The 14,431-nt window shown below is 39.8% G+C and overlaps 1 protein-coding gene across 2 annotated transcripts in view; it reads right to left on the reverse strand.

Annotated features, from left to right (window-relative positions):
• Positions 1–14,431, reverse strand: part of stat5a (signal transducer and activator of transcription 5a) — a 63,955-nt gene that overhangs the window by 12,470 nt on the left and 37,054 nt on the right. The window contains exons 2-9 of one of the 2 annotated variants that reach the window (XM_042504185.1): positions 10,600–10,663; positions 5,826–5,960; positions 5,405–5,561; positions 3,691–3,780; positions 2,599–2,773; positions 1,030–1,160; positions 794–945; positions 216–371 (exon numbers count right to left, since the gene is read on the reverse strand). In XM_042504185.1, the coding sequence (XP_042360119.1) occupies positions 216–371; positions 794–945; positions 1,030–1,160; positions 2,599–2,773; positions 3,691–3,780; positions 5,405–5,561; positions 5,826–5,953 (989 nt within the window). In that variant the 5' untranslated portion in view covers positions 5,954–5,960; positions 10,600–10,663. The remainder of the gene's footprint in view (positions 1–215; positions 372–793; positions 946–1,029; positions 1,161–2,598; positions 2,774–3,690; positions 3,781–5,404; positions 5,562–5,825; positions 5,961–10,599; positions 10,664–14,431) is intronic. The other variant, XM_042504187.1, reaches the window with a different exon arrangement.

Consider the following 14,431-nt stretch of genomic DNA (forward strand, 5'->3'; position numbering starts at 1 on the left):
CACAGGAAATGGCGATGCCTCAATGTACATAATCCCCCTTGTACATACATGCTGGGGTGGATATACTTGTATTGACACAATACTGACCTACATTCATGTCCTTGAAATGGCTTTTTTAGATGAGATTCAGCCTTTAGGGTTGTAGATAAACCTAAGAACACACACACACACACACACACACACACACACACACACAAACACATACACACACACACCTTGTGACCAATGCTGAGATGATATCTGTGATAGTACTGTTGAGTTCGTTGAGGAGCTCTTCAATGGGGCCGGGAATGGGCAGCTGTTGTCTGAGGTGCTCTGCCCTCCGAATCTGCTGCCTGTTTTGCCAGATGGTTTCTGCCAGCTTCTCACACCTGACACAGACACACACACACAGACACACGCACCCCATAAGTACGCATTTAGGCCTAGGCACAGACATGGTCAGAGGTATTATCCTTCAACATTTCTTACAGACAATTGGACCGCAGAAGGTTTTACTCCAGCAGAACATTAGCAATTATAATTGAAACAAGATAGTTCAAAAACAACTATGAATTTTTTGACTGGATACGCCAAAAAAGGAAAAGAGAGCACAGCCAGTGTGCAAATAAGGGACTGAGAGTCTAAAAAAGAGACATGTCAGACTGGTCTGCCTATGCCTCTGCTGTTAGGAGCCATAAACTTTGGAAATAAACCCAGCAGTAGTCAATTGAAAGCTTGTAAACCTGTGACCCTTTGCTTTGTGAGGGAGTCCAGTGGCTGTGATCCTGGTGGGAGGTGGAAGAGAACTCACCAGGACTGCAGGATGTCCAGGCCCCCCTCTGGTGGGCCCCCGTTGCCAGCCAGCTGTTGCCGTCTCTTCCACTGAATCAGCTCGTCATCCAGAATGATGGTCTGCTGCTTCCTCAACAGCTGCAGTGTTTTCTGATGCTTCTCTGCAAGGTCCTGCACAGAAACAGTGAACTTGCAGTCACACAGAAGCACTCTTGCACATGCAGTTTTCTTCAAGTGTGCATGTTCACGTCTTACCAGTCTATATTTCTGTAGTGTGTTGGCCTCTCTGGTCAGCCATGCCTCCACTGTGGCTCTCTTGCTGAGAAGGGCGGGCTCCCGTAGCTGTCGGTCAGCAGGGGGCAGCGTGGCCAGGCTGGTCAGCTGAGCTGAGGAGGGGTGGGGTTGTTGCCATCCAAATGGGGGAGGGGTGGGGAAGAGTGAGAGAGGCAGAGAGGAAAAGAGAGAGGAGGTGAAAATCTTTAACCTGTACACATACAGTGTACATACACGTATACTCAAAAGAAATAATGATTTACTCAGGATAACCTGCTTTAAGCTAGACGTCACAACAGCAGTGTTGTTTTCTGAATGGTGCAACATACTGTATAAGCAAAGGTTGCTGGGTTATGGAAGCTGTTTGTTTTCCATTGCTGATCTACAGCATCCAGAACATTTCAGACAGCTGTGACGTGCATTTTCAGGCCTTGATATTTCAAAGCTATTACATATAGTGGACTCAAACCATTCTTTAAAACCTTTATAACTTTGATTCAACATGAAGCGGCACTGCAGCATCACAACTGGGAACAGTCCAGTTTAATCAAGCTGCACAGCAAACATCTCAAGGCTTTAACTCATGATTAATCTAATTCATCATTCATTTCATTTCTTCATTGATTTTGAATTTTCAAAATATTAGAAAAATAGTGAAAAACTGAACTTCAAAAATCAAAATGTACTACAATAAAGAGAAGAAACCTTAAGTGATCCAGGTCCGGCCACTAAAAATGGTTTAAAGAATATAAAAGGCCTTTATTTCAACGAGTTGGGAACTTTGAAAAATACCAACGTGAATCAGCTTGCGCCTTCCTCAGGGAGTAGTGACACACAAAAAACGTAAAATAAAATACTTTTTTGTTAGTTTCTGCATGTAACTACACCCCAAGGAAGGCACAAGCTGGTTTCGCATTTGTGTATTTTTTAATCTTTTTTTAAAGGTTTCTTTTATATTCTTTAGCCCAGTGGTTCCCAACTGGTCCAGCCAGGGGGTCCAAATTCTCCTCAGTCATTAGTTTACGGTCCACACATCAGATAAATTAACACATATCCATTTTTCCCCCCACAAAAAACACAAAGAAACAAAACATACTGCAAGAATAAATATAAACAGCACTTCAAAATCAAAGCTCTACTCTGAAAATTCACTGTGCCTTCAAGTAAAGTGTCTTTTACAACCTTGACATGTTCACAAGGCACTTGTGGTCCATTAAGAATAGACCCGGGATCCACTTTTGGACTGTGACCCACCAGTTGGGAACCACTGCTTGGAACCACTTTGAGCACCTGGACCTGATCCTTCTAATGGCAGTAAGTTTGGAGCTGGACCTGGATGTGGATTGTTTTTTGGCAATCAGCCTTCCTCTGTTTTTTTTGTATTATATTTAGAATGAAATAAAACAGAAACGCACCAAACAAATTTGGCATGTATGACGAATGGTTGTCGAATAACTAATTATCAAAATTGTTGACAATTAATTTTCTGTCTCCTCATAGCCAAAACATTTGCATTAATTTAAAGCAGCGACAACAAGGTGTGAGCCTCACCCTGGATGCGGAGGCTCTCCTGGTACTGGATGATGAAGTACTCCTGGTTGTGCTGGAGCTTGCGCAGATCATTCTCAGTGTCCTGGGTGAGCAGGCGCAGCTCCTCAAAAGCTTGGTTTATCTGTTGGTATTTCTGAGACATGCTGTCCATCATCCCACCCACCGGAGAGCTTGACTGTCAGCGACAAAGCGTGATTGAGAAACAGAGAGAGAGGGAGGAAATGGGAGGTGTGGGAACAGTAATTGGTGAGCTTGCATGGCTTCTATATTGTCTGTCACTGGGTTGTTTATGACAGTTGTCGGGTGAAATGGCCGGCCACTGGTGAGGTGAGCTGCTGGAGATATCTGTGGGGGATGGCGCAGAGGTTTGAAACCAAGCTGCATTTGATCTATTGACCTCTGTATGTGGCAGTTTGGTTATTTTGACTGTAAAATCACCAATGACCAAAACTGTGATGACAACACAGCAAATGGAGAAGGAAGCAATGCATTTGCTTATCACACTCCAGCACTCGTGGTCAGTTAAGGTCTGAACGAGAGCACTATGGCGCCTAGAGGTTCAGAACAAACAGGGTGAAATTCAATCAGTCCAAATATGCATTCCACTAATAGAAACGGCATGTAGTGACTGGAAATCAATTCACCGCAGGAGTTGCTGAGAGTCACATGTTTTACGCACTGCTGGCTTTATGGTTTTTAGAAACCATGAAATATTTCCCTCCATGGAGCCTGCGTTGCAGTAACGAAATACCAAAATGTTTACTTCTTCATAACTATTTTCCAGCATGATTATGGCGGTGTGAGTCTCCGTAGGTATCACATTCATAAAAATGCAAAGGAAGTGGCAGAGCTTGGGAGGATAAATGGAGGAAAACAGAGAGTAGTTACACAATTACCCAACCTCTGAATCAGTCACCATTATGTAGTTGAGCTTCTGTTTGCTTTCAGGCTTTGTATAGGCTATGAAATGAATAATGCATGGAGAAGCCACAGGTGTTTGTCTATGCAAGTTTACATTTCAGTGGGGATGTCTGTATGTGTAGACCAATAAGCAGCGCATGCAGGTACAGCACATGCATGCATTCTACTCACATTTGTGGCCTCTCTGACGAGCCTCTGCTCTGTGTAGAGGATATGTTTGATGCATCGGACCAACTCCAGAGGACAGCGGTCATACGTGCTCTGAAAGACAAGGAGCACATGTGCTGTGTTAAGGCCTGTTAGCCCCTGACGAGCAGAGCAACCGCTGCACACAGGACTCTTCAATTTAGTCGCATCAAGGAAGCTCGCTAAGTTCTGGAGCCAATGCGGCGTACACTCTAAGACCCATTAGATGAGCCTAATGAGACCCATCTCTGAAGCACGGCACACTTCATATAGAGACATGATTCATTAGCATACGCACATAACATCAAGCTCACCCCAGAGTTGAGTGGTTTATGTGCTATAGTAATATTTTTTTTCCCTCTGATAAGAAGTGTAACAAACTGCGGTTTCACTTTCAGTTTGCTGTGAGTCAGTTTGTGATATTCTTGTTGTTTCCTGTTTTGCGTTAAAGAGTGACATTGCATTTACAGTTGAACCAAGTTAAGTTTATGAAAATGATTTTCATGTATGACAATCATCCACATCAACACATGTACGCCCACACTCACAAAAGGGAAAACAGAGCGGAAGGAATTCGGGATTGCAGTTTGATGTTGCACAGCCAGCTCCCTTCACCCTGTTTCTCTGCCTGGTTTCAGGGAGGGGAGAAGACAAACAGAAAAACAAATCTGTGAGCAGGGAGCTCAATCATAAATAGCAGAGCTGGCTGGCTACCAAGGCCCTCACTTGGGCTGTCCTCTTGTTTTCCTCTTGGTGGATACAACCTGTTCTTAAAAACATATTATGCACAGTGTGGTCTAAAAACCATAGCAAACACATGTATTTTCCAACCATTTGCTCATCATTTTCTCACACTGTTTTGATGAAAACAATTTATTTTAAATTTGTTCTGGGTTGTTTTTGATCACATTAATGGCAGTTCATGCTCCATTCATTATTTGTTTTCAGGACTTTTAATAAAGTATGAAAGTAAATTTTAGGACAAAGAATATTATGGTGTCTTTCACTGATAAATCTAAAACTAGAATTATCATCTCATTGTTGTATGCCTCAGCCAAACCTTTTCAAGTTGCAGTTTATATCCATGTCTGTCCAGACTAATGTGTTGCCATGACAGAAGACCATGCTTCAAATATGAATGTTGCTCCAAACAGAGCTACAAATTCAAAAAGCTTAAGGCTCATCTTCAATCAGACAGCACAGAGGATCTATACAATCAGCACAGTTTCCAGGTGAACACCCAAGTTTAGTGTCACCAATTGAGTATCTGACCAAATGTCTCCCCTTCTGTTCCTGAGTTATATTATTTAATGGCAAGAAAAGAGGTTTTGTAGAACATAATGATGTCACCATGAAACACACCTTTTAGATATAAAATGCCATCACTTTATAATTTTATCCTATTAGACATTTGAGTGAATTCTGGAGTTGTGTCTAAAAACCTGATGTCACAGTGAATTTTGACTACCAAATTCTAATCAATTCATCCTTAAGTCTAAGTGGAGATTTGTGCCTAATTTGAGGAAATTCACTCAAGGCGTTCTTAAGGAAAGAATAAAAATAGAAGATTTAAATAGAATTGGACATATGGACGTATAGACTGAACCAAATGCAATTGCTCTCTCTCTGCAAAGGAAAGACAAAAAAACTGTCAATCAGACAGGCTGTTTGAACGGGAAAAGTTGGCACTTAGGTTTACCTTGAGCTGGCTGGCGTAGTGTCCCAGTTTGATTTTGAGTAGGAAGCCATCTTCTCCCACCTGGTGCTCGGCCTTGTTCTGCAGCTCCTGTATCAGACTGTCCAGCAGCCGTTTGGCCTTGAACTCCTCCTGTGGGTTTTCCAGGTCTATGGCATCCCTAATAACACACAGAAAAAAAACACACATGCACGCATGCCAGACACATACAAAAAATGAAGACACGTATAAATTTGCACATGGTTAATAAATGACGTTGAAAATAGCAAACAAAAAGCAACTGTTCAAATGTGCTCTCACAGACAAACATACAGCACAAACATTTGTGCAAGCATACATGTTGGCATAACCGTACACACAAATACACACACACACACACACACACATACAAACTCAATCACTCACTCACTGCAGAGGGACTCACCAGAGCTGGCCCTCGATCCACTGGGACAGATAATGTCGCACCTCAATGGGAAAGTGCTGACCGTAAAGAGACTGCATCTGGTGCAGAGCATCTCCCTGGAGCTGCTGGGCCTGGATCCACACTGCCATCTTCACCCTGAGGTTGAAAAGGAGAGCCAGTTATTAATTTTTATAGTGAGGAAAAAAGCTAAAAGAAAAGAGCAACGTGACCAGGCAAAGAGATCATTTGAGTTAACATTACGTTGTGCATGGGGCCATGGTAAGACTGATGCTTGGTATTCAAAGAGATGAGTCTATTTTTAGATACAAAAGTAAAGGGAATGGTTAAAAATTGTTTTTATCTTGTATAATTTAAATGGCAGTTGTTAGCTTTTTCAGTTAAGGGTCACATAATTAACTAAACATTAGTTTGTCGGTGAACATATTATATAAATTGTGCATAGAGGTCAGTCCTGAATGCTATCAGAGTTTAGGGTAACATTAGCGGCTCTGTCCTGACCTTCATTAAACTGGGGTAGGTTTACACTCCAGAAACCCCAGACAGTGTTTTAAGCTACTTGAGATTGCACTTCTCTCCACACACCTAACGAACACATTGGTGTACTCTTGTAGCTATAAACATTTAAACACTGAACATCATGATTGAAAATTAGAGACAAGCTAAGCAACCAAACAGGGTTATGTCACAAAATAAATCTGATCTTGCATTTTTTTTAATCATCAAGACTAACTGCCAGGGCCAGCTCTGGTCTAAATCTCTTAGTGTCACATTATACATATAGCCATCATGTGTATATCAGGGTTTCTGCAGATGCTTAAAAGTTTTAAAATGCACAGATTAATTAATCTAAAAACGAGGCCATACTTGGTATTAAAATATCTCAAATCAATCAATGAAAAGTCTTACAAATGCAGAGACATTAAAAGTATGATCTTATGTTTTTTTCTGATGCTGCATTGTAAAATCTCAAAATAAGCGGTGACTTAAAAAAACTCGACCAAATGCCTCTTGCATTAATGTCACCAAAGAATTATGTTTTGTCTTACAATAAATATGAGATTCTCTGTCACCTCGTGTAATTGATATATGTATGTATATATATATATCTATATATATATCTGCCTACAATTGATAAAATCTGTTACCAACAGTTTCCTTCTCTGCTAGTAAGAGGTTGCCAGTTAAAAATAAAAAGACTGATTTTGTCTACTTCTGTATGAAATCAAGAACCAATTGTTTCAAAAGTAACTAACCTCAAGTGGTACATCTGCACCAATATCATCAGAAAATGCATGTTTGGAGCAAAAAACAGGATCAGTAATAAAAAAAAACCATCAACTTTCTGACTTAATGAAATGTCAAAAGCATAATTTTTTAATTTTTAAGGAAATGCAAAATTTGAATTCACTAAATCCTCACTGAACTGAACCAAACTCCATGACATAACCAGCTCAGAGTAGGTTCAGTGAAAGGAAACCTACAGTAAACAGATGCTTCTGGTTTCCCTCTAAGGCTCCAAGCCTTAGTGGTTGAGCTGGTCGTGTGTCTCTTCTTTGATCATATTGAGGGTTTTAACTGCCTCTGCTGTGGAGCCAGCAGCTCCAGGATGAGTGTAACTGTGTCTTGGTTTAAAGAATTTGTGTGTTGGGTCACTGCTACTTCTTCCAGTCAACACACCCACTCACCCTTCTCAAAAGTGGTGCAGTCACTGTCAGTAAAAGACTGAGTGATATGAGTACACTGGAAGTTTGCGGTGCTTGTATGTGTGCATGTGTGTGTGTGTGTGTGTGTGTGTGTGTGTGTGTATTTGTAGGTGCCTGTGGTGTCAGTGGTTCTGCCTAACTGTGTGTGCATCTTAATGTATCAATGTATATGTAATTGATACAACAGAAATATCTTAATCATATTTCCATAATCATACCTTTAGTTTAAATTGTAAACAAGGTTGTGCTGCTGCTAAACTTAACTTTTCCCATTCTAAGCCTTTATTTCCTCTTGAGGAACACAAACTATACTCTGTATTTGGACTATAAAGTCATTTTACACATTGCATGTAAAAACAGGAAGCCACTTCCCTGCACAAAAAGAAACTGCTTCAAATTTAAGAGGTTCCCATGACTTGCACAACTGACCTTCAGTCATCCGTCTGATGACGCCACATGCTGGATAATAAATCACTTGCGCATGTGTGTACATATCATGGCATAAATTATTCCTCATAGCTGTGTCTATATGCGTGCTTGTCCACCTAGTGTGTATAGGTAAGATGAGCTTCGAAAGATCATTCCACTCTGATATTTGTGCCTGTAGACACTAATCCCATTGGCCCATGATAATACTCCTGCGCTCATATTGCTCTGAACGTGACCTGCACTTTGACTTTCCAGTTTGTTGGAGACTTTACACTATAGAGCACAGACTTCAGAAAGAAGGCACACTCATGCTGTTACCATAAAGTGTTCTTTGAGTAGTTCTATGAGCCACTCAGCTCTCTGCAGACAAAAGCCATGATCCATAAATTTAGACAGACGGTGTCAGTCAACTGTGTGCTGAAATTACAACAGCTACACTTGGCAGAAGATTTTAAGGGACTCAAAAAATGTTATGACGATAGGAACTTCGCCTGTAGTGATCAAATAAAAGGCACAAAGAACTTGGTTAGAAATATCAGACAAAAAGTTTGCAAAATTACTTTAGAACTTCAACATGAATCAACATAAGGGAAGAATAAAAATAGAGAATTTAAATAGAATAGGACATAAGATAAAAAAATATAGAACCTATTTAATAATATGAAATGAAAAATTGAATGTACAGAACACAAATGGATGTTCAAAGGTGCAATGGAGAGATTGTACAGTTTTGCAGAAGTAAAGTTACAGTGCAAATATCTACAGTCTACATAAATAAGTTAACTACAGTGTGCAGTGTAAAGAAATCCAGTCCAGTGTGCTTTAATGTAACACATAAAAACTGATTTAGCCTAACAGTGTCATGTTTTCATGACTCTGGGGCTGGGTTGGAGGGGATAGCACCAGAGAATTCATGATGTTGACAGCAGAGGGAAAGACTTTGGTCCTGATGGACCACAGCCTCTTAGGGGGGTCTCAAAAAGTCTGTGTCATTGCTTTAAAGCTATTTTTTAATATAAATAATATATGATTATAATATTTATCTGTAGAGCTGAATATAGAGAAAATCAAATATTAAGACTTCCCCCCTGAAAATCAAAGATTTTAATATGTTGGACACTCCTCTGTCGACTGAGATTCAAGTTGAGCAGCCGTTTATTATTTTTTTTGTCATTCAATGAACACTGTACTTCAGATTCAGCTGCAGGGTTCTTGCTTTCACACTGCTCTCAGAGGGCTAACTTGGCTTGTTTGCGATAGCCTATTAGCTGAACGTCACTGTCACCCTAAAAGGCCTGCCGAATCCCGCTCACACTCTCAAACTTTCTATGTAAAAAAAAAAAGACACTAATGGATAAATATTCTTATTTGATAGCCAATTTATTTCAGAATTATTTGATTCAACTGACATAATTCAGAGTCAGGTAAAGCCCTAACATTATCACAATAGTTTTGACTAAATACCTACAATATATGTCGCTATATTGTAGGGTTGACTATTAGTACTTTCACAAAATATTTACACAATGCAGTCTTTGATAAATAATCATCAGTAATGTGGATTTAATGACTAAGTAAGTAAAAGCAAATTATAGAACAACTAAAACAACCTGGTAAGTTCAAAAAATTAAATCACTTTACTGTAATGTAGCCTTTAAAACCCAGAAATAACAACAGTTCCAATAATATGATTACAAAAATTGAAGATGATATCTAGTCGCATATCCAAATATCTAAATAATATTGTTATATTACCCAGCTCGATTTATGCGTATGGTTTAAAAGGGATAAAGGATTGGAGATGCTCTTTATCCTCTGTTACGACTGTGTGCTGATCAGTTGTACTGTGTTGCATCTGTCCAGATAAACAAAGACAGTAATGTATAAATAAATCATATCTGTTAATATGTCACGCAGCTGTTTGATGAAACTTTTGCCACCTGGAACAATGAGGTTAAAACACAAACATGACACCAAATGCTGCTTTAGTTTGAATATGCAGATTGCTGACAAACTGTGTGTATGAACACATTTTCAGAGCGTATTTTCAAAAGACAATAAAATGCTTCTCAAATGAGTAACATCCATATGTTTTATCTGTGAGGGCATCAGCAGCGAGCATCAGCACTCGCTCACTCAGCTGATTGGAGGAGGAACCGAACAGGAAGCACCCAAAACCTTTTCTAGCACCTTTTTCTATAACACCCATTGTGGGTACACTACTGTCTCTCTGTACCATCCTGTATTACAGAGACACATAAAACAGGCTCAACAGAGCATGCTGGGAGCTAAAACTTTAAACAGTGTTTGTTGTGCTGCCAAAGACAGAGGGACAAATTGGGGTTTAATGGTGAGTCTGTCTCTTTAACAGCTCTTTGAGGTAGAGGCTCCAGGGGCTGTTTGCCCACCATTAGCGCCTCTATTCTCACTTCCAACCAGAGAATGAGATGCTTCCCAGCAGTTGTTTGACTCTAACCACAACATCCAAATGTCCTGACGTGAACTTGAGATGTGCTGTAAAAACCGAAAGATCTCTTGTCTCGGTTCTCTCTTGACAATAAATGATCAAAACTGTAACATGTTACTTATTTTACCACCAACATCACTGCAGAATAGAAAAAAAGAACTAAAATACACCTTACCTCTTTCCTTCAGCTCTGTGTTACCATGTAACAGCAGGAAACTCTAAAGAGGAGCACCACAAACCTGAGACAGCCAGAGAGAGAGAAAGAGAGAGAGAGAGAGAGAGAGAGAGAGAGAGAGAGAGAGAGAGACACACACACACACACACAGAGAGTCAGAGAGAGAGAAAGCAAAAGGAGGAAGTGAGTCAACCTTGGGTGCTTCTGAGGAAGCTATCATTTTTTTTCACAAGGACCGGAGCATTAACAAAAAAGCATGAAAGGTTTTGAGAGAGCTGAAAGGGTGAGAGGGAAAGTCCACTGAACAGATTTCTATTTATTCCAGTTGTGTTGGACACGTCAACATCATGACAAACTTTATGAAATGTCCTAAGGCTGAGCATTAAAACAAAGGCTCTTAGTAATGTTATGTGCAGATTTCAAAGATGCTGCAATTAAAAAGACATTTGAGATGTGGCCAGAAAGCAATTTTAAATGGAACTGCATGAACAGATATTCTCCAGTCTTACATATTTAAGTCTGATATATAAAACCACAACAACAACAAAATAATATTGTTAATGAAAACTCTAGTTCCTTATTTTATTGGTTTTATCCTATCGATAAAGTATTTGATAGTTCTCAAAAAATGTTGATATAAAAATTTAGTCATCTGGGGGAGGAAACAGTCAATCAGACAAGTTGACCATCATCACAGAGAACAGTATGGCCAAATTAGCTACTGCTTTACTTGGAGATAGAAGCGAAAGTGTGTCCCTCATAGCACAGAAAACCTTTGAGTGTGCACAAATACAGCAAGTACAGTAGTTAAAAAAGTTTATCCACATTAGGCTGGTTACATTTAAAAACACAATAAAAACACAATTTTCTCTCAGTCCTCACTGAACGATACGACTTCATACGACTTGACTCGAGTCAGACAGCGCAAATATAAAGACTTAAGACCTGCTCGCCTAACAGTGATAAAAGATTTGACTTGGCTTTCACATTTCTAGTTATTCAGAAGTTGTGTTTTGTTTTTGAAACATCAAGGTTTTCCAACACATTCATTTATTTGTGGTGGCCGTCTAGGATAACAGCATCTGCTGCCATGTATAGATTTTATATTTTTAGAGCTTGACCATTCATTAAGAGCACTTTTGGAATAAATTTAGGCTACTGTTCAATTATTCATTGCACCATACTCTCAGAGTGCAGAGCGTATTCTGGGCACAGGTGGAGCAGTAGAATTCCAGGCGCAGTGAAAGTAAAACTTGACCATTCATCATGCTGGGTCTAAAAGTTTGCATTTGCTCACCGCTGCAGTAGCGGCTCTTCTCATCCATAAATCTGACCTGATCAGCTCTGATCTTATCAGCTTATTAGTTATCCACCCTGCGACTCAAACTCTACAAACGGCTGGTGAGGAAAAAAAGAACTCATGAAGCATTCCGCCCACGCTTCATTCAAAGATCCACAAAAACCTTAAAAATTTGGAGAGGGGACCAGATTGATACAATATAGTCCACCCCACCACAACAGTGAACATGATTGGTCAGTTTCTGGAGCAAAGCCTGCACACCTGACAAGGCTGAAGGCTGAGACTTTAGACTTGCATATGTGTGATTTCCACCTCGGCAAAACTGATGTTTTTCTTAACATTTCTGAAACAGTCTCCGAAGTGAAAATATATCAGTCACTACGTTGTGAGATATGACCAATAAACTTGGTGAGTAGCCCACAACCAAAAGAACCAATGGCCACTACAGAAATAAAACCCATGTTGTAATATGCAGTGTTCCTTTAGGTCTTGTCTGTTGAAGATAAGTCAAAGCCTTGTTTTTTGTCTCTTTCTCAGAATTCATCTTAGGAAAAAAAAAGATCAATGTGTGCATATGTGGAGTAACAGGACAGTCCAATTGAAAACAGACATCTTTAGAGATACAGAGAGTATTTGGCCCGATCAAGAGCCTAGAAAGCTTTGAACTACAGCCTGAAAGACGGTCATGACCGCCATCATGATGCACACAGAGCCAGAGACTCTGACGTTCGGCTTATTGTGATCGAAAGGGGCTCTCTCTCTTGGCTGGACTCTGAAGACGCAGAGCAGCAGGAACCCACATGCTGGCATAACTCTCCAGACAAATATGTGAGTATCGTTATTTTACTGTCTGGATCTGTCTGCCTTGGCTCGACTCTTCTTAGCTTCTCTACCATCCGGCTAATTTGTTTGAGTTAACCCTCTTGTTACTTAATAAATTCTCTTCCAGTTGAGACTGACTGAATTTAATCACTTGGGAGGACCTTTGACCTTTTTAGCAGGTCTGCATGCTCTGCTCACACTGAGAACCTGTTTAGATATCTTTCCTTGATCAGTGATTGAAGTGACATGTCTTTGTACTAGCAGTGAGAGTAAAAATGTATGAATTAGCCAAAGTAATGACACACACAGCCCAGAGGTTTACTCAACCAATTATCACATGTTCACAGTAGGTCAAGATGAAGTCTCATATTAATGTTCACTAATATGTTTCTCTTCCCATAACAGAAGAAGAAGCACTGTTAGCTCTGTTTTCTGGAAACAGAATGACGCTACTTGAAAGGAAGAGCCTCCTGACTCTACACAGGAGGTTATCATGTCAGCTGAACAACTCACACGTCTTCACCATGTCTCAGAAGACAAGGATGGGCACATTAATAGTACAATATACTGCAATCAAACACAACAGACTTGCAATAAACACTCCAGCTGTGAAGTGTGGATTTAACTCCATCGTCATTTTTCAGACCTTGGTTTGTGGTGTTATATTTGGATGGCAGCACAAGTGTCCCTTGTATTTTGCACTCTCCCTGTATCTATGAGCATAAACATACACAGGGTGGGTGATATGGCCACAATCCTCTATCTGGCAAACTGTGGATATATGCAATTTTATATCAGGATAATGATATATATCAGGATAGAGTAATTGCTCTGCAAAATTCAATTGAGAAATTTGATCATTTTATGAAAATACAAGCTTTAAGGTCTCTGAGGATAATAATTTCGAGTGGTTTGTGTATTTACAACTCTTGTCTTCTATGTCTGCCAAAATTACATGAACTTGCGAGTAGGGCCGCAACAGTATGAGATTTTCATGGTACGATAACCGTCTCAGCATACAGTTTACACAATTATTATTATCAGTTCAGTTCAGTTGAACAAATGCTTGATTACTAAAAGTGAAACTTGAAACCATTTTCAAAGGAGGAACGTGTAAAAGTCTCTCTTTTAAAAATAACTAAAATAAAGATGAGATTCTCCCGATGTAATTTTCTTAACAATACCGTAGAAAAGCAAATGTACATGATATAATAACCAACAATTTTTCATACTACAGCAGGCATGACCATGGTTGACCGATTTTTAGAGGGCCATGGCTTATCTTTCACATTTTGCTGTTCATCTCATGATGGCAGGACTATAGTACAGTTTGTACATATGCACCAAGTAGGAAGTATGCAACTGATGTGTTTTCATAAACAGACATCAAACAAGCAGACAAGCTAGCAGCAGACATTTCCTGCTAGATAGGTATAGCCACTGAAAAGAAGCATCAAGTCATCAGCTAGTGTCGCCTCTTTCAGGAGCAAAGGAATGTTGAATATTTTTTCGAGGAATAGTTGTGTTTGTCTCATTTTAATGTGATTTTATTTTTTAAAATTACTCATATGTTGCGAGAAGTCACTGGTCTCCAGGCCTAGCACCCATTAAAAAAGGTTTGGACACCCCTGTCCTACAGTATGCCCTGAAGTTGTATACCGCTGCAACTTTACTAGCGAGGAAACTGGATTCGTCAGATCACATCAGAAT

This window comes from Plectropomus leopardus, chromosome 17, assembly GCF_008729295.1.
Source record: "Plectropomus leopardus isolate mb chromosome 17, YSFRI_Pleo_2.0, whole genome shotgun sequence".
Lineage (NCBI taxonomy): Eukaryota > Metazoa > Chordata > Actinopteri > Perciformes > Serranidae > Plectropomus > Plectropomus leopardus.